The 19424-nt window shown below is 54.6% G+C and overlaps 2 protein-coding genes across 8 annotated transcripts in view; both read left to right on the forward strand.

Annotated features, from left to right (window-relative positions):
- The window catches only part of ADAMTS10 (ADAM metallopeptidase with thrombospondin type 1 motif 10), a 32215-nt gene extending 19989 nt beyond the window's left edge, over nucleotides 1-12226 (forward strand). For 4 of the 7 annotated variants that reach the window (XM_030936438.1, XM_030936440.1, XM_030936439.1 and 1 more), the window contains 12 exons: nucleotides 83-146; nucleotides 2558-2660; nucleotides 2957-3090; nucleotides 3177-3300; nucleotides 5612-5692; nucleotides 5787-5950; nucleotides 6038-6164; nucleotides 6254-6383; nucleotides 6847-7051; nucleotides 7224-7400; nucleotides 7478-7637; nucleotides 11468-12226. In XM_030936438.1, the coding sequence (XP_030792298.1) occupies nucleotides 83-146; nucleotides 2558-2660; nucleotides 2957-3090; nucleotides 3177-3300; nucleotides 5612-5692; nucleotides 5787-5950; nucleotides 6038-6164; nucleotides 6254-6383; nucleotides 6847-7051; nucleotides 7224-7400; nucleotides 7478-7637; nucleotides 11468-11577 (1579 nt within the window). In that variant the 3' untranslated portion in view covers nucleotides 11578-12226. Of the gene's footprint in view, nucleotides 1-82; nucleotides 147-2557; nucleotides 2661-2956; nucleotides 3091-3176; nucleotides 3301-5611; nucleotides 5693-5786; nucleotides 5951-6037; nucleotides 6165-6253; nucleotides 6384-6846; nucleotides 7052-7223; nucleotides 7401-7477; nucleotides 7638-11467 lie in introns of those variants that run through there. The other 3 variants (XM_030936441.1, XM_010388847.2, XM_030936442.1) reach the window with 3 other exon arrangements.
- Nucleotides 12227-15011: 2785 nt separating this feature from the next.
- Nucleotides 15012-19424, forward strand: part of MYO1F (myosin IF) — a 58209-nt gene continuing 53796 nt past the window's right edge. Inside the window, exon 1 of the mRNA XM_010388844.2 lies at nucleotides 15012-15276. Coding sequence (XP_010387146.2) covers nucleotides 15274-15276 — 3 coding nt within the window. The 5' untranslated portion in view covers nucleotides 15012-15273. The remainder of the gene's footprint in view (nucleotides 15277-19424) is intronic.

A 19424-nucleotide genomic window follows, 5' to 3' on the forward strand; every position in this document is an offset into this window, starting at 1 on the left:
GACCCCCACCCGGAAGGGCAGCGCGACCCCCGCCCCCATCTCCCCCTGCCTCATCTCTCTCCTATCCCACCACCCCTTCCAGGCCAACCATCGGGGGCAAGTATTGTCTGGGTGAGAGAAGGCGGCACCGCTCCTGCAACACGGATGTGAGTTCCCCCAAACGTCTTGAGGAATGGGGGGAGGAAGCATTAAAAAAAGCTATCAGAGGCCAGGCACGGTGGCTTATGCCTGTAATCCCAACATTTTGCGAGGCCAAGGCGGGCGAATCACCTGAGGTCAGGAGTTCGAGACCAGCCTGGCCAACATGGTGAACTCCGTCTCTACTAAAAATGCAAAAAATAGCCGGGCGTGGTGGTGGACTCCTGTAATCCCAGCTACTTGGGAGACTGAGGCAGGAGAATCGCTTGAACCCAGGAGGCGGAGGATGCAGTGAGCCGAGATCGCACCACTGCAATCCAGCCTGGGTGACAGAGCAAAACTCCAACTCAAAAGAAAAAAAAAAGCTATCAGAGTGCTTCATCCAGGCACCTGCTGCCTCCTAGGGAACCTGCAGCTGCCACCCCTCTCTTCCCTCCTCTCCCTAACCCCCACCACCTTCCCATCCCCAACGCCTCCTCCTCAAAGACCTGGCCCCTTCTAGCTCTCTCTTCCTCCTGCATTTAGACCACGAGCCCCCACCTTGAAATCACTGCTTGGCCCTCACAACCCCCTACCATCCAGTCTGTCCCCTCCCTTTACAGCCCAGCTTCCCCTGAAGAGTCCTACCCCTGCCTTCTGTCATTCCCCAAAGTTGTAGCTGAAGCTTCCTCTCACCAAACCCAGTGACAGGTGTCTGTCCTCTGCTTATGCCCTCAGCTGACCTGGGACCACTGGTGAGCAGCAAGAAGTTTGCTGGGGAGGGGTGTTTCAGAGGGCAGTGAGAGCTTTGGACTTCTCAGCCTCCTATCTGGGGGGACCCAGGTCTTCAGAGAATCCACATGCTGGCACCTTTTTTTTTTTTTTTTTTTTTTGAGACAGAGTCTCGCTCTGTTGCCCAGGCTGGAGTGCAGTGGCCGGATCTCAGCTCACTGCAAGCTCCGCCTCCCGGGTTCACGCCATTCTCCTGCCTCAGCCTCCTGAGTAGCTGGGACTACAGGCGCCCGCCAGGTCGCCCGGCTAGTTTTTTGTATTTTTAGTAGAGACGGGGTTTCACCATGTTAGCCAGGATGGTCTTGATCTCCTGACCTCGTGATCTGCCCGTCTCGGCCTCCCGAAGTGCTGGGATTACAGGCTTGAGCCACCGCGCCTGGCACTGGCACCTTTTATAAACCCTGATCCCTTCCAGACTTTCTCTCTCAAGAAAGACTCCATGTGGCCAGGCGCAGTGGCTCACGCCTATAATCCCAGCACTTTGGGAGGCTGAGGCAGGTGGATCACCTGAGGTCAAGAGTTCAAGACCAGCCTGGCCAACATGGCAAAACCCCATCTCTATTAAAAATACAAATATGAGGCCGGGCGCAGTGGCTCACACCTGCAATCCCAGCACTTTGGGAGGCCGAGGCAGGCATATCACCTGAGGTCAGGAGTTCAAGACCAACCTGGCTAACATGGTAAAACACCGCTTCTACTAAAAATACAAAAAAGTACCCAGGCATGGTGGTGTGCGCCTGTAATCCCAGCTACTCAGGAGGCTGAGGCAGGAGAATCACTTGAACCCGGGAAGCGGAGGTTGCAGTGAGCCAAGATTGCGTCATTGCACTCCAGCTTGGGCAACAAGAGGGAAACTCTGTCTAAAAGAAAAAAAAAAAAAAGGCCGGGCACAGTGGCTCATGCCTGTAATCCCAGCACTTTGGGAGGCTGAGGCAGGTGGATCACAAAGTCAGGAGATCAAGACCATCCTGACTAACATGTGAAACCCCATCTCTACTAAAAATACAAAAAATTAGCCGGGCGTGGTGGCGGGCGCCTGTAGTCCCAGCTACTTGGGAGGCTGAGGCAGGAGAATGGCGTGAACCCGGGAGGCGGAGCTTGCGGTGAGCCGAGATGGCACCACTGCACTCCAGCCTGGGCGACAGAGTGAGACTCTGTCTCAAAAAAAAAATACAAAAATTAGTCAGGCATAGTGGCATGCACCTGTAATCCCAGCTACTCACGAGGCTGAGGCAGGAGAATCACTTGAACCCAGGAGATGGAGGTTGCAGTGTGCCGAGATCATGCCACTGCACTCCAACCTGGGTGACAGAGTGAGATTTTTGTCTCAAAAAAAAAAAAAAGAAAAGATAAAACACGCAAGCAAGAAAGAAAGATTCCATTGTGTGTAACCAGAAACCCAGGTGTGTCCTGCCCAGCTCACCCCCAAACCTCTAATGCGGGATCCAGTCCTATCCCAGATGTGTCTAAATGCCCAGCCCAGGCTACCTTCCAGGCCTAGTCTCACCCAGACCATCACAGCCTCCTCCCTGGCCTCCCTGCCTCTAGCCTCCCTCCTCCAGCCCATCCTTCTCTGAGCACCCCTTTTCTGCTCTAACTCCATCCCCGCAAACCTAGTCTCCCTCCATCTCTCCTCTCCTGCCCCCAGGACTGCCCCCCTGGCTCCCAGGACTTCAGAGAAATGCAGTGTTCTGAATTCGACAGCATCCCTTTCCGTGGGAAATTCTACACATGGAAAACGTACCGGGGAGGTGAGTGTGGGACTCCGAAGGCCGTGGGGCTGTGAAGGGCAGATGTGGGAGTGTCCATCAGCCGGTGGATGAATGCAGCATCCCGGGGTCTGCCCTGAGCCCTGTCCCCACCCAGGGAACCAGAGTACCCAGGATACGGTACCATGGGGGTTCAACTGGATGCTGGGACCCCCCCCACTCCCTCTGCCCAAGCTGCCCATCCTCTTGGGTCTGGGGTCTTGTCCCTCTTGGCCTCGCTCCCTAGAAGGAGTTCCAGGGTGGCCTGGCCCCTGGTGTGACGGGGCCGTGCCCCCCAGGGGGCGTGAAGGCCTGCTCGCTCACGTGCCTAGCGGAAGGCTTCAACTTCTACACGGAGAGGGCGGCAGCCGTGGTGGATGGGACACCCTGCCGTCCAGACACGGTGGACATTTGCGTCAGTGGCGAATGCAAGGTGGAGGGGACTCCCAGGGAGGTGGAGAGGGGATAGGGAGCGGGGGTAGGTTAGGGGGTCGTCTTGCTCACCCCTTCTCCACGCAGCACGTGGGCTGCGACCGAGTCCTGGGCTCCGATGTGCGGGAGGACAAGTGCCGAGTGTGTGGTGGTGACGGCAGTGCCTGCGAGACCATCGAGGGCGTCTTCAGCCCAGCCTCACCTGGGGCCGGTGAGAGCCTCCAACTTCCCTCCTGCGCTCCCTGCATGGGCCAGCTGGCTGGGGGTGGAGCTAATCCCACTGCAGTAGCTGAGAACACTAACTCCTCAGACCCCAGGGGCCCCGTGGAGTGTCAGGAGTCCCCAAAAGTCCTGGGGGCTCAGCCAGGTGAAGTGGCTCAAGCCTGTAATCCCATAGCTTTGGGAGGCTGTGGCAGGAGGATCACTTGAGACCAGGAGTTGAGACCAGCCTGGCCAACATGGTGAAACCCCGTTTCTACTAAAAATACAAAAATTAGCCGGACATGGTGGTGAGCACATGCTACTCAGGAGGCTGAGGCACGAGAATTGCTTGAACCTGGGAGGTGGAGATTGCAGTGAGCCGAGATCACGCACTGCACTCTAGCCAGAGCGAGACTCTGTCTCAAAAAGAAAAGAGTGTCTCAGGAGATGCGACCCTGAATCTCTCTCCTCTGCCTCCTGGAGGAGCTCCTGCCACGTCTGGGTGGAAGCGAGTGTCACTTTTCATCCTCCGTGAGCCAGAGGAGCTGGGGGAATGTTCTGTGCCAGCAGGGAAAGGCTTCCTATGGGAGGGGATATTCAGAGAGTGTCGAAAGCACCTTTTCCAGCTTGGGCTTTGGGCGAGTGAGAGAGAGCCCGGGGAGTGGGCAAGAGGGGAGGAGGCTCAGGAAATATCTGGAAGGCTGCAGAAGTCGAGTGTGTCCAGAGGAGGCTGGAGCAGGTTGTCCAGTGAGGCAGGAGCAGGTTGCAGAGTCTGAGTTTCCTTGCCCAGGTAGAGTTCCATTGGGGTTTTATAATAAGCAGCCTGGTCACTGGCATCAAAAGTGAGACAGGCATGGTGGCTCACGCCTGTAATCCCAGTGCTTTGGGAGCCTGAAGTGGGAGGATCCCTTGAGCCCAGAAGTTTGAGACCAGCCTGGGCGACTCAGGGAGACCCCAACTCTACAAAAAAAAAAAAAAAATTTTTTTTTTTTTTTGAGATGGAATCTCACTGTGTCACCCAGGCTAGAGTGTAGTGGCTTGATCTTGGCTCACTGCATCCTCTGCCTCCCAGGTTCAAGAAATTCTCCTGCCTCACCCTCCCAAGTAGCCGGGACTACAGACGAGCACTACACACCCGGCTAATTTTTGTATCTTTAGAAGAGATGGGGTTTCACCATATTGGCCAGGCTGGTCTGGAACTCCTGACCTCAAGTGATCCACCCGCCTAGGCCTCCCGAAGTGCAAGGATTACAGATGTGAGCCACCACACCCGGCCAAACGCTACAAAATTCTTCTTTGGGGGATCTCGCTCTGTCACAGGCTAGAGTGCAGTGGCGCCATCTCGGCTCACTACAAGCTCCGCCTCCTGGGTTCACGCCATTCTCTTGCCTCAGCCTCCCCAGCAGCTGGGACTACAGGCGCCCACAACCACACCTGGCTAATTTTTTTGTATTTTTAGTAGAGATGGGGTTTCACCGTGTTAGCCAGGACGGTCTCAATCTCCTGACCTCATGATCTGCCCGCCTCGGCCTCCCAAGGTGCTGGGATTACAGGCATGAGCCACCGCACCCGGCTACAAATTTATTTTAATTAGGCGGGTGTGGTGGCATACACCTGTAGTTCCAGCTACTCGGGAGGCTGAGAGGCAGGAGGATCCCTTGAGCCCAGGAGGTCAAGGCTGTAGTAAGCTGTGATCGCACCACTGCACTCCAGCCTGGGTGACAGAGTGAGATCCTGTATTTAAAAAAAAAAAAAAAAAAGCTGGGAGGCTCATACCAGTAGTCCCAGCACTTTGGGAGGCTGAGGAAAGAGGATCACTTGAGCCCAGGAGTTTTGAGACCAGCTTGAGCGACTTAAGGAGACCCCAACTCTACAAAAAAAAAAAAAAAAAGAAAAAGAAAGTTTTTTTTAGTTAGCCAGGTGTGGTGGCTCATGCCTGTAGTCCCAGCTACTCGAGAAACTGAGGTGGGAGGATCACTTGAGCCTAGGAGTCTGAGGCTACAGTGAGCCAAGATCACTCCACTGCACTCTAGCCTGGGCAACATAGAGATCCTGTCTCCAAAAAAGAAAGAAAAAGAAAAAATCCCAACCCAGCCATTTCCTAGCAGTCAAATCTGGTCAAGTTCCTTAACTTCTCTGAGCCTCAGTTTTGTCAACCCTAAAATGGGGATAAGGAAACACCTGGTTCACAGAGTGGGGCAGGGGTGCAGTCAGGTGTGTGTTTAGTGCAGTAATAGTTAGCTGTTATCCTCATGGGACAGGGGAGGCAGGCAGGTGTTAGGGACATGCCAAGTGGGTGACATCTGAGCTCTGCTGTTCAGGGTACGAGGATGTCGTCTGGATTCCCAAAGGCTCCGTCCACATCTTCATCCAGGATCTGAACCTCTCTCTCAGTCACTTGGGTGAGCAGATGGTGGGGAGGGGATGAGGATTAGGGGTCAGTGGAGAGGGAGGTTTCAACATGTCTGGAATTCTGAACCCTGCACTGTCCCCCAGCCCTGAAAGGAGACCAGGAGTCCCTGCTGCTGGAGGGGCTGCCCGGGACCCCCCAGCCCCACCGCCTGTCCCTGGCTGGGACCACCTTTCAGCTGCGACAGGGGCCAGACCAGTTCCAGAGTCTGGAAGCCCTGGGACCCATTAATGCCTCTCTCATCGTCATGGTAACAGGGAGACTGGGGGCAAGGTGCAGCCTTTGGAATTAGAGACTCCATGCGATCCTTACACTGACTGCCGCCCCCTTCTTCCAGGTGCTGGCCCGGACCGAGCTGCCTGCCCTCCGCTACCGCTTCAATGCCCCCATTGCCCGTGACTCCCTGCCCCCGTACTCCTGGCACTATGCGCCCTGGACCAAGTGCTCGGCCCAGTGTGCAGGCGGTGAGGCCAGGGATGGGGGCAGCACAAGATACCTGGGCTGAGGTTCTCTGGGACGGGAGGGGCTGAGCAGGCCTCTCACCCTCCCCCAGGTAGCCAGGTGCAGGCGGTTGAGTGCCGCAACCAGTTGGACAGCTCCGCGGTCGCCCCCCACTACTGCAGTGCCCACAGCAAGCTGCCCAAGAGGCAGCGCGCCTGCAACACGGAGCCTTGCCCGCCAGAGTGAGTGCCGCCAGGGGGCAGTGTTGCTCAGGGTGGGAGGAGAGTGCTCCCTGGAGTCAAGAGCGAGTGCTCCAGGGGGGTGGGGGCCAGGTTAGTGCAGGATCAGAGTGACAGTGGGCTGAGTGCTGCAGTGATGGTTCTATAGGACTTATGGGGGAGTCCCAGGTAATAGTGCCCCCAAGGTGGCGGTCAAAGTTGCATGGCCCTGGAGTCAGAATGATGGTGCTGCCTGATCACCCGCATTGTCCCAAGATTTATTTGTCCTTAGGGTAATGCACCTCGCTGCCCCCAGTCTGGGTGCAGGCTAACGATGCCCCAAGTGTGGAATGTGGAGGTGCTTGGTGCCGGTATCCATATGAGGCTGGGTGTTTGGAAGGGGAGGGTAGGCTATACTGCCCCCCCTGCTCTCGTATTAGGACCCCCCTGCCCTGCTTACTTGCTCAGACCCCTTCATCTCCTACAGCTGGGTTGTAGGGAACTGGTCGCGCTGCAGCCGCAGCTGCGATGCGGGCGTGCGCAGCCGCTCGGTCGTGTGCCAGCGCCGCGTCTCCGCCGCGGAGGAGAAGGCGCTGGACGACAGCGCATGCCCGCAGCCGCGCCCGCCTGTGCTGGAGGCCTGCCACGGCCCCACTTGCCCTCCGGAGTGGGCGGCCCTCGAATGGTCTGAGGTCAGCCGCCCCCTGCCTTCGCGCCCACTCCCTATGCAGAGAGGGACAGGGACTGGGATGCCCAGGTGGGGTGTCCAGGGAGAGGCCTCTGCGCGGTCTCCAGGTTAGGTGTCCCGTCCTCACTTCGCACTGGGGCAGCACCCTGAGCACGAAACACCCCTTCCAACTGCAGTGCACCCCCAGCTGCGGGCCGGGCCTCCGCCACCGCGTGGTCCTTTGCAAGAGCGCAGACCACCGTGCCACGCTGCCCCCAGCGCACTGCTCACCCGCCGCCAAGCCGCCGGCCACCATGCGCTGCAACTTGCGCCGCTGTCCCCCGGCCCGCTGGGTGGCTGGCGAGTGGGGTGAGGTAGGAGGGTGCGCCTCAGAGGGGTGGGTGCCAGGGCAGGGGCTGCGGGGCAGCAACTGAGTGGTGCCCCCTCGCAGTGCTCTGCACAGTGCGGCGTAGGGCAGCAGCAGCGCTCTGTGCGCTGCACCAGCCACACGGGCCAGGCGTCACACGAGTGCACGGAAGCCCTGCGGCCGCCCACCACACAGCAGTGTGAAGCCAAGTGCGACAGCCCGACCCCCGGGGACGGCCCTGAAGGTATGTGGGTGACCAGCCAGGGCGCGCCAGGAGGGGCCTGGCCAGAGCCAGCCACAGAGGGCATTGGGGGTCCTGACTATTCATCCTAGAACTTCTGGAACCTCTGAAATGCGTTGCTCTGTCTCTGCCAGGCCGTCCTTCACCATCTTCTCCCTGCCAGCATTTATTAAGTGCCACTGTATGCTGAGTGTTCCAGGCACCCGACCCTCTGTGCACTAAAACTTGTGTCATTTCCCCAGTCACTTTCATAACCTGTATCTATTCATCTCCACCTGTAGCACAATTTACTGAATATTTTTTCTTTAAATCAGTTTTTCAACCTCAGGCACTAGTGACATTTTGAGCTAGATGATTGTCATGGGGAGCTGTCCAGCGCATTGTAGGGTTTTTGTTTGTTTGCTTTTGTTTTTTGGAGAGATGGGGTCTTGCTGTGTTACTCTGGTCTCTAACTCCTGGGCTCAAGCGATCCTCCCACCTTGGCCTCCCAAAGCGCTGGGATTACAGGCATGAGCCACTGTGCCAGCCTGTAAAATGTTTAGTAGCATCCCTGGCTTCTACCCACTGGGCACTGGTAGCAACCCTCTCCCAAGTTATGACAACTAAAAATGTCTCCAGACATTGCCCAGTGTTCCCTGGGGGGTCAAAATCGATCACTTTCCGTGAGAACCACTGCTTGTAAGTATACACATTTTTTTCTGCCTAGGTAAAATTTTTTATTTTTTTATTTACTTTTTTTTTTTTTTTTGAGATGGAGTCTTGCTCTGTCACCCAGCCTGGAGTGCAGTGACGTGATCTCGGCTCACTGCAAGCTCCACCTCCCGGGTTCAATCGATTCTCCTGCCTCAGCCCACTGGGTAGCTGGGAGTATAGGTGCCCGCCACCACGCTCAGCTAATTTTTGTATTTTTCGTAGAGACGGGATTTCACCATGTTGGCCAGATTGGTCTCAAACTCCTGACCTCATGATTCGCCAGCCTTAGCCTCCCAAAGTGCTGGGATTAAAGGCGTGAGCCACCACGCCTGGCCTTATTTACTTATTTTTGAGACCGGGACTCACTTTGTCACCCAGGTTGGAGTGCAGCAGAGCAATCTCGACTCACTGCACCTCCAACTCCCAGGCTCTAGCGATCCTCCTATCTCAGCCCCTACAAGTCTCCACAAGGACTACAGGCAAAAGCCACAGTGTCCAGTTAATTTTTGTATTCTTTGATAGAGATGGGGGTTTCACCATGTTGCCCAGGCTGGTCTTGAACTCCTGGTCTCAAGCAATCCACCCGCCTTGGCCTCCCAGAGTGCTGGGATTACAGGCGTGAGCCACTGCACCTGGCCGCAATTTTTTTTTTTCTTTTTTTGAGACAGAGTCTCATTCTGTCGCCCAGGCTATAGTGCAGTGGCACAATCTCAGCTCACTGCAACCTCCACTTCCTGGATACAAGTGATTCTCCTGTCTCAGCCGCCTGAGTAGCTGGGATTACAGGCGTGTGCCACCACGCCCAGCTAATTTTTGTATTTCTAGTAGAGACAGTGTTTCACCATATTGGCCAGGCTGGTCTCAAACTCCTGACCTCAGGTGATCTGCCCACCTTGGCGTCCTGAAGTGCTGGGATTACAGGCATGAGCCACCGCGCTGGGCCTGTGAATTTATTTTTGATAGAAAACAATTAATTTCTTAGTCTGGGCACTGCAGCCAAACTACCTGGGTTCGTCTTCCACCTCTGTGTTTTTGTTTCTTTATCTGTCAAGGGATGTAAATGATATATTTACTTGAGGGGTGCCCCAGAAGGGAGTTGGAATAAAATGATCCACCCAGGCCAGGTGAGGTGACTCACGGCTGTAATCCCAGCACTTTGGGAGGCTGAACTGGAAAGATTACCTGATCCCAGGAGTTGGAGACCAGCCTGAGAAACATAGTAACACAAAAGATAAAATTAGGCTGGGTGTGATGGCTCACACCTGTACTCCCAACACTTTGGGAAGCCAAGGTGGACAGATCACCTGAGGTCGGGAGTTTGAGACCAACCTGGCCAAAATGGCGAAACCCTAGATCTACTAAAAATACAAAATTACCCAGGGGTGGTGGCGTGCGCATGTAATCCCAGCTGAGCGAGTGAGGCTGAGGCAGGAGAATCTCTTGAACCCGGGAGGTGGAGGTTGCAGTGAGCCAAGATTGCGCCACTGCACTCCAGCCTGGGCAACCAAAAAAAAAAAAAAAAAAAAAAAAATCCATCTCTAGCTTTTAATTTGCCCCAGGTCCTGCCATAAATCACTGGCTGCTAGATGGAAGCCGGTTTCCATCCATAGTCATCAACAGACATCATGATCACACAAAATATGGCAATGCCTGGCAAAATACCCTGACTCCCCCACTCAGCTGGGGCTCAAGATCTTCAATTTTGTTGTTGTTGTTTTGTTTTTGTTTTTGCAACAGAATCTTGCTCTGTCGCCCAGGCTGGAGTGCAGTGGCCCGATCTTGACTCACTGCAAGCTCCACCTCCCGGATTCACACCATTCTCCTGCCTCAGCCTCCTGAGTAGCTGGGACTACAGGCGCCCGCCACCACGCCTGGCTAATTTTTTGTATTTTTAGTAGAGACGGGGCTTCACCGTGTTAGCCAGGATGGTCTCGATCTCCTGACCTCGTGATCCGCCTGTCTCAGCCTCCCAAAGTGCTGGGATTGCAGGCATGAGCTACCGCACCTGGCCTATCTTCAGTTTATTAAAAAGGAAAATAAGTGAGGATTACAGCCCCAATTGGACATTTTTTCCTGGGTGCTATGAAAAGGAACAATGGAAAGGAAAGGGAATATTTGTCTTCTTTTGTTTTATTGGGTGGTGTGTGTTTGTTTGACAGAGTCTCGCTCTGTTGCCCAGGCTGCAGTGCAGTGGTGCCATCATAGGTCACTGCAGCCTCCACCTCCTGGGCTGAAGCGATCCTCCAGCCTCAGCCTCTTGAGTAGCTGGGACTACAGGCACATGCCACAATGCCCGGCTAATTTTTCCTTTTTTTTGTTTGTTTTCTGTTTTGTTTTGAAACAGAGTCTCGCTCTGTCTCCCAGGCTGGAGTGCAGTGGCACAATCTCAGCTCACTGCAACCTCCACCTCCCAGGTTCAGGCAATTCTCCTGCCTCAGCCTCTTGAGTAGCTGGGATTACAGGCACCTGCCACCACGCCCGGCTAATTTTTGTATTTTAGTAGAGATGGGGTTTCATCATGTCAGCCAGGCTGGTCTCAAACTCACGACCTGAAGTGATCCATCTGCCTCGGCCTCCCAAAGTGCTGAGATTACAGGCATGAGCCACCGCGCCTGGCCTAAGTTTTTCTTTTAATTAGTTTTTGTAGACGCAGGGGTCTCACTGTGTTGCCCAGGCTGGTCTCGAACTCCTGGGTTCAAGCAATCCTCCCGCCTTGGCCTCCCAAAGTCCTGGGATTACAGGCCTGATACACTGTACCTGGCCCTTTTCTCTTTACTAATGTGCCTGTGTTGGCCCCCAATCCTGCACTCTCTCTTAAATCCTCAAAACAGCCTAGTGACATCGGTGCTGTTATAAGCCCCCTTTGATAGTTGAGGAAACTGAGGCACAGAAGCCAGGCGTGGTTTGTTCACACCTGCAGTCCCAACTACTCAGGAGGCTGAGGTGGGAGGATCGCTTGAGCGCAAGAGTTGGAGACCAGCCTGGGCAATATAGCAAGAAAAAAAAAATTTTTTTTAAAAGAAAGAAACTAAGGCACAGAAAGGCAAAGTCACTGGCCAGGAAGCACTGCAGGTCGTGTGTGCAGCCCTGCGGGGAGGGCGGCTGAGACCTGATTTTCCTTCCTTCTCCCGCCCCCGCAGAGTGCAAGGATGTGAACAAGGTCGCCTACTGCCCCCTGGTGCTCAAATTTCAGTTTTGCAGCCGAGCCTACTTCCGCCAGATGTGCTGCAAAACCTGCCAGGGCCACTAGGGGGCGCGCGGCACCCGGAGCCACAGCTGGCGGGATCTCTGCCTCCAGCCCGGCAGTGGGCCGGCCAGAGGGGGCCCCAGGGGGGCGGGAACTGGGAGGGAAGGGTGAGACGGAGCCGGAAGTTATTTATTGGGAACCCCTGCAGGGCCCTTGGCTGAGGGATGGAGAGGGGCTGGCTGCCCCCCCAGGGCCCCTCTTCAGCATCCCCCGCTTCCAGTTCTCGTAGAGAGACCCCCTCCAGGGTGGGTCTGGGGACGGGACAGCTGTTCACCCCAGCACCCTTTGCACCCACCCTTAGGGAGTCCCCAACACTCCCCCCCTCCTTTGATGGGAATATGTACTGTGAAGAGTAGGGGTGGGGAGGGGGTCTTCCGGTGCCCTGCCCCCCAGCACTGCCCTACCCCTCCACTCCGAGCTGGGGGGAGTCTGTGTCTGCTATGGGAGACGGGGGGGTAGCACCACCTCCCTGACACCTTTCCCTGACCTGACCAGGGGGAGGATCCACCCGAACCTCTGCCCTGCCTGCCCCAGGGGCACCCTAACATCCAGGCCACCCCCTCATGGTGCTACAGACCCTGCCCTGGGGCCCACACACTCCTGCCAGGAAGCCCTACATCAGTAAAGTTCTGTCTTGTGTAGATTTCTACGAGTTGCTGTGTGTGTGTCACTGCATCCAGTAGCCCCCACCCAGGTCTGGAAAGGACCACCCATTCTCCCAGGTCTACCCAGCAGCCAAAAGGGGACTTTTTTTTTTTTTTTTTTGAGACAGGGTCCCTGTCGCCCATCTATGCCTATCATAGCTCACTGCAGCCTTGATCTGGGCTCAAGCGATCCTCCTACCTCCACCTCCTGAATAGCTGGAGCTACAGGCGTGCACCACCACACCCAGCTGATTTTTAAATTTTTTGGAGAGACAAGGTCTCGCTATGTTGCCCAAGCTGGTCTGGAACTCCTGGGCTCAAGCAGTCCTCCCACCTCAACCTCCCAAAGTGCTGGGATTACAGGCATGAGCCACCATGCCCAGCCGGAAGGGGAGTTTTAGCAATGCAGACAGGAACCCCAGGGATTTTAGGAGAAAAGTGCAACAGCTTCTCATGGAAGCTTTTCTTTTTACTTTTTTTTTTTTTTTTTTTTTTTTGAGACGGAGTCTCGCTCTGTCGCCCTGGCTGGAGTGCAGTGGCCGGATCTCAGCTCACTGCAAGCTCCGCCTCCCGGGTTTACCGCCATTATCCTGTCTCAGCCTCCCGAGTAGCTGGGACTACAGGCGCCCGCCACCTCGCCCAGCTAGTTTTTTGTATTTTTTAGTAGAGACGGGGTTTCACAGTGTTAGCCAGGATGCTCTCGATCTCCTGACCTCGTGATCCGCCCGTCTCGGCCTCCCTAAGTGCTGGGATTACAGGCTTGAGCCACCGCGCCCGGCCTCTTTTTTTTTTTTTTTTTTTGACAGGGTCTCACTCTGTAGCCCAGGCTGGAGTTCAGTGTCATGATCTCAGCTCACTGCAGCCTTGAACTCCTGGGCTTAAACGATTCTTCTGCCTCACCCTGCCAAGTAACTGAGATTATAGGTGCACCACCACACCCAGCTGATGTTTTAATTTTTTGTAGAGATGAGGTCTGGCTACGTTGCCCAGGCTGGTCTGGAACTCCCAGGCTCAAGCGATCCTCCCACCTCAGCCTCCCAAAGTGCTGGGATTACAGGCATCAGCCACCATGCCTGGCCCTCACAGAGGCTCTTAAAGCCACACAGCCTAGCATCTGCCACCCTGGCCATCACACTCGCCGTCACTCCGCATGCTCCAGCCACACCAGCCTCCCTGAAGTTCCTAAGTTGTTCTATGGTTTTCCTATCTCTGGGCCTTTGCTTGAACGGTTAGCATGGCCAGGTGCACGCTCTTGCCCCTCTTTACCTCCAGCTTATTCGTCGGTGTCAGCACAAACGTTGCCTCTTCTTAGAAGCCTCCCCTGATGGCCCCCAACAAAGTGGGGTCCTCAGACCCATTCATATTCACTCCTGAGTGCCTGGAGACATTGCTGAGAATTGCATGCACCAAGCCCATCAGTTCTGCAAACTTCCTCAGGAGATTCCAGCAGAGACGGGCTCCTTCCCAGCTGTGGCCACTAGGGGCGCTGCATCTTAACATCTTCAAGGGGGATGCGGGTTTATCGCCCTGGACCAAAGATGGATCTGAACATGGATCCCCCCGAGGGTCTCCCAGGGTCGGGTCCTGCCTCGGCCACCTCCCTGCTGGGTGGTGTGGGGAAGTAACAGCCTCTTAGAACTGCCATTTCCTCACATGTCAAGAGGAGCCTCAGGTGGTTGGCTGGTGTCCCAAAGACCAGCTCATGGGCTGACACGTACATGGGCCAGGCTCTGCTGTGGGGGACCCACGTTCCCATTTTACAATGAGAAAAGGGAGTGACTAAGTCACCCAGGAAGTGGGCAAGCAGGAGGCTGTTAAATCTAGATGTGCCGTCCAAAGTCAGAGGCCTTCCAGACGCAGCTGCTTTCTAGTACCTCCGCTTCTGCACACAAACACGTGTGACTTCTGAGGGTCATCTAAAGAGGGAGGTTGGGCTGCGTGCGGTGGCTCACGCCTGTAATCCCAGCACTTTGGGAAGGTGAGTTGGGAAGATCACCTGTGAGGTCAGTTCGAGACCAATCTGGCCAACATGGCAAAACCCCCTCTCTACTAAAAATACAAAAATTAGCCAGGCATGGTGGTGGGCACCTATAACACCAGCTACTCGGGAGGCTGAAGCAGGAGAATCGCTCGAACCCAGGAGGCAGAGATTGAAATGAGCTGAGACTGCACCACTGCAATCTAGCCTGGGTGACAGAGCTAGACTCCATCTCAAAATAATAATAATAATAATAGTAATAATAATGAGGGAGGTTGCCCAGGGGTGCCCAGAGCAGACACAGCTGAAGTAGGCACCCTTCCGTGTTTTTGTTTTTTTGTTTTTTCTGGTTGTTTTTAGAGACAAGATCTCACTCTTTTGCCCAGGCTGGAGTGCAGTGGCGCAATCACGGCTCACTGAGGCCTCTACCTCCCAGGTTCAAGTGATCCTCCCACCTCAGCCTCCCAAATAGCTGGGACTGCAGGCTCATGCCACCATGCCCAGCTAATTTTTTTTTATTTCATTTTTTGTAGAGATGGGGTCTTGCTATATTGCCCAGGCTGGTCTCGAACTCCTGGACTCAAGCAGTCCTCCAGCCTTGGCCTCCCAAAGTACTGGGATTACAGGCGTGAGTCACCACCCCTGGGCCCCTTCCTTGGTTTTAAAAAGAGACACAGGAAGCTCAAATTCTTCCTGAATTGCCCTGAAAAGAGGTGGTCGGTCCTGCAGCCAGCTGACCCGAATGTTCCTGCAGCAGCCCTGTCCCCAAGGAGCTGGAAAAGGGACCTCTGAGGTCCAGTAGTGGCTGCCATCAAGCTCTGACCCCTCCCTTCAGGCTCAGAGCCCCAAACAGCCAGCTCCCCACCCCCCTCCACACCCAGCTTCCCTCCCCCATGGCCTCGGCCCCTCCCGCCAAAGGAAGTGAGAAGGGGCTGTTGTAAGAGGAACTAAAGCCAGGAGTCCAGTGAAGAGGTAGTAGCAGAGCCATGCCCGAGCCACCTCCAAGAGCCCCCTGAACCTGCACCTCCATCACGACCCATTCAGGTGCCTCCAGGAGCCCAGACACCAGCCCCCACCATGGTAAGTCCTTCAAGAGTGGGATCTGGAAGTGCAAAAGATGAGGGACACCAGCCAGGTGGAGGTGTCCTGAAAATGACCATCAGAAATTGGGGTGAGGGGAGGGGCATGGTGGACTTTTGTGGTGGTGGGGGTGTCTCTCAGTGCAGCTCAGGTGCCTCCAGCATCCCTTACCAGGGAGCAAGCTCCCTTCCGTAGGTGGTGGGGATGCCAGGCTGGTAGACGGAGATCCAAGGATAGGGCAGGACCTGGAAGACAGAAGGTGGCCCAGGGAGAATCACAGTGTGCGGGGACAAGGACATACCCTCCTTTGCTTGCAAATTAAGGTAGCCCTTTCCCAGTCCAGCTCAGTCCCTCATCTCCCTGTGTAGCCTTGGGCCAGTCACTTCCCCTCTCTTGGCCCCGGTTCCCACAGATGTCATATTTGGAAGTCCGTCTAGATGGGGAAGTTCCTCTTCAGGGGTCTTTTAGTTGTAACATCCTCAGGGTCTGTGGGTTCTGCCACGGAGTCCTCAGCTGAGATGAGAAGCTGTGTCTAACAGACGATGGGATGAAGTGACGCCCTCCCTGTGCCGGTGACGGGTGGTGTGGCTGCAGGAGAGGCTGAATACGTCCATGCCACCCTTTGGTGGCCATCCCTTATCCCAAGACGAGGATGGCAGCCAGAGGTGTTGCTGCCTGTCGAGCCTGAGGTCTGTTGATGGTGGCAATGGGGAGACTGTCGTGATCATGGGGCTGTTACTAGCAGCATCGCAGCACCATAAGACGCAAAGTAAGAGGTGGCCAGGGCTGGCTGTAAACCCCACCCCACAGCTCTCTGCTGTGCAGACCACTTCAGCTTTCATTTCTCGTCATTCTGTCAGTGAGAATGAGAGCATGTGGCTGGGACGGCGGCCACTGTAGGATTCTTGGCAGGTGTAGCTTACCAGAGCGGAGTCAGGAACAGAGGACAAGAGGCAGAGGTAGTATCAGTCTGAGAGACAACAACTTCTTTCGGGAAGCCAGCGAGGGCCAGACATAGTGGCTCATGCCTGTAATCCCAGCATTTTAGGAGGCTGAGGCGGGTAGATCACTTGAGTTCAGGTGTTCAAGACCAACCTGGCCAACATGGTGAAACCTCGTCTCTACTAAAAAATATTTTAAAAATTAACCGGGCGCAGTGGCACATGCCTGTAATCCCAGCTACTTAGGAGGCTGAGGCAAGAGAATAACTTGAACCCAGGAGGCGGAGGATGCAGTGAGCCAAGATCCCGCCGCTGCACTCCAGCCTGGGTAACAGAGCAGACTCCGTCTCAAAAAAAAAAAAAAAAAAAAAGGAAAGCCCATGAGAAATTGGGCATCCCAGAATTCACACCCAAACCATCAGCTGGAGCCCTGAGATTGTTGGGGTGAGAATTCTTCCAGGACAAGAAGCAAGCCAGGGAGGCTCAGGTCCTGGGATGGGCAGGGCTTTCATCAAAAGAACACAGGAAGTGATTTGCTACTTGAAAGCAACCCCACCCCTCAAGGAAACCCTCTGAAAATGCCTAGTCAACAGTCGGCTTGGCAGACAAGGTCCGGGAGGGGCCAACCATATCGCAGAGGATGATAGAAGAGAAAAAAAATGACACCTAACTCTGTCTGGGGATGCTGAGACCTTCCTGGAGGAGTGGTGACTGCCAGGAAGATCGCTGAAGGATTCAATGAAACAATATTTCTGAAGTCCTTTACAACAGCGGTTTCCAACCCCCGGACCATGGACTGCTATCAGTCCATGGTCTGTTAGCAACCGGGGCCACAGAGCAGGAGATGAGTGGCAGGCAAATGAGCCTGAGCTCCACCTCCTCTCAGATTCTCAGGGGCACCATTAGAATCTCACAGGATCACAAGCCCTATTGTGAACTGCACACATGAGGGATCCAGGTTGCAGGCTCCTTATGAAAATCTAATACCCATCCGGGCGCAGTGGCTCACGCCTGTAATCCTAGCACTTTGGGAGGCCGAGGTGGGCAGATCACGAGGTCAAGAGATCGAAACCATCCTGGCCAAAATGGTGAGACCCTGTCTCTACTAAAAATACAAAAATTGGCCAGGCGCGGTGGCTCACGCCTGTAATCCCAGCACTTTGGGAGGCCGAGGCGGGTGGATCGCGAGGTCAGAAGACCGAGACCATCTTGGCTAACATGGTGAAACCCCGTCTCTATTAAAAAAAATACAAAAAAAAAAAAATTATCCGGGCGTGGTGGCAGGCACCTGTAGTCCCAGCTACTCCGGAGGCTGAGGCAGGAGAATGGCTTGAACCCGGGAGGTGGAGCTTGCAGTGAGCCAAGATGATGCCACTGCACTCCAGCCTGGGCGACAGAGCAAAAGTCTGTCTCAAAAAAAAAAAAAACAAAAACAAAAAGTAGCTGGGTGTGGTGGCACGTGCCTGTAATCCCAGCTACTCAGGAGGCTGAGGCAGGAGAATCGCTTGAACTCGGAGGCAGAGGTTGTAGTGAGCCTAGATCGTGCCATTGCACTCCAGCCTGGGCGACACAGTGAGACTCCGTCTCAAAAAAAAAAAAAAAAGAAAGAAAAGAAAATCTGTAATCTCAGCACTTTGGGAGATCAACGCGGGCGGATCACCTGAGGTGAGGAGTTCGAGACCAACCTGGCCAACATGGCAAAACCCCGTCTCTACTAAAAATACAAAAATTAGCCAGTTGTGGTGGCGCGTGCCTGTAACCCCAGCTACCCAGGAGGCTGAGACAGGAGAATCACTTGAACCCAGGAGACGGAGGTTGCAATGAGATGAGATTGTACCACTGCACTCCAGCCTGGGCCACAGAGCAAGCCTCCATCGCAAAAAAAAAGAAAGAAGAAAGAAAGGAAAGAGAAGGAAGGAAGGAAGGAAGGAAGGAAGGAAGGAAGGAAGGAAGGAAGGAAGGAGGGAGGGAGGGAGGGAGGGAGGGAGGGAGGGAGGGGAGGGAGGGAGGGAGGGGAGGGGAGGGAGGGAGGGAGGGAGGGAAAGGAAGGGAAGGGAAGGGAAGGAAGGAAAGAGAGAAAGAAAAGAAAATCTAATGCCCCACTCCACCGTCCATGGAAAATTGTCTTCCATTAAACCGGTCTCTGGTGCCAAAAATGTTGGGGACCATTGCTTTACAGAGCACATAACAGGCACTTGATCCATGGTGCTGCCATTAGCTGGGATGTCCATTCTTTTCTGGATTTAGCAATGGGGATGGATGGAGGTGACCATCGTGGTAATTGGGGAGGAGTTGCTGTTGCTGTGAGTGGTCATTGCTGGGTTGTTGGTATCATTGGTTGTGGTGGTGGTTGTGGCTGTTTCTTGTTGCAGGTTCGTGGTGATAATGGCTCTTACGGGTGGGCTGGTGGTGGTGGCGGTTGGTGTTTAATGTTTGTTGGTGGTGGATTGTTTTCAGCTGGAAGTGCCGGAGATGCTTGGTGACCAGTGGAACGATGGCCGTCGGTGGTTGCTGTTATTTGGAGAGGAGGGGCGTTGGTAGTAGCGTTCATTTGCTGCTGGTAGTTTATTGTTGGTTTCTGGTAAGATGATGAGCAATAGTGGTGCTGGTTCAATGCTGGTTTTTGAACAGGATAGGACTGGTGACTGCTGCTTTCTGGGGTTGCTAATGGTAGTTGGTTATGTGTGGTTGCTGATGGCTAGTAATTTTGTTTGTTTGTTTTGTTTCTGAGACAGAGTCTCCCTCTATCACCCCAGCTGGAGTGCAGTGATGCAATCTCAGTTCACTGTAACCTCCGCCTCCTGGGTTCAAGCAATTCTCATGCCTCAGCCTCCTGAGTAGCTGGGATTACAAGCACCTGCCACCACCACACCTGGCTAATTTTTGTGCTTTTAGTGGAGATGCGGTTTCGCCATGTTGGCCAGGCTGGTCTCCAACTCCTAACCTCAAGTGATCCACCTGCCTTGGCCTCCCAAAGTGTGAGATTACAGGTGTGAGCCACTGTGCCCGGCCGATGACTAGACAGTGGTTGGTTTTTTTTTTTTTGGTTTTGTTTTTTTTCTGAGACAGAGTTTTGCTCTTGTTGCCCAGGCTGGAGTGCAGTGGCGCAATCTCGGCTCACCGCAACCTCCGCCTCCCAGGTTCAAGTAATTCTCCTGCCTCAGCCTCCCTAGTAGCTAGGATTACAGGCATGTGCCACCATGCCTG

Source organism: Rhinopithecus roxellana, chromosome 8 (assembly GCF_007565055.1).
Source record: "Rhinopithecus roxellana isolate Shanxi Qingling chromosome 8, ASM756505v1, whole genome shotgun sequence".
Lineage (NCBI taxonomy): Eukaryota > Metazoa > Chordata > Mammalia > Primates > Cercopithecidae > Rhinopithecus > Rhinopithecus roxellana.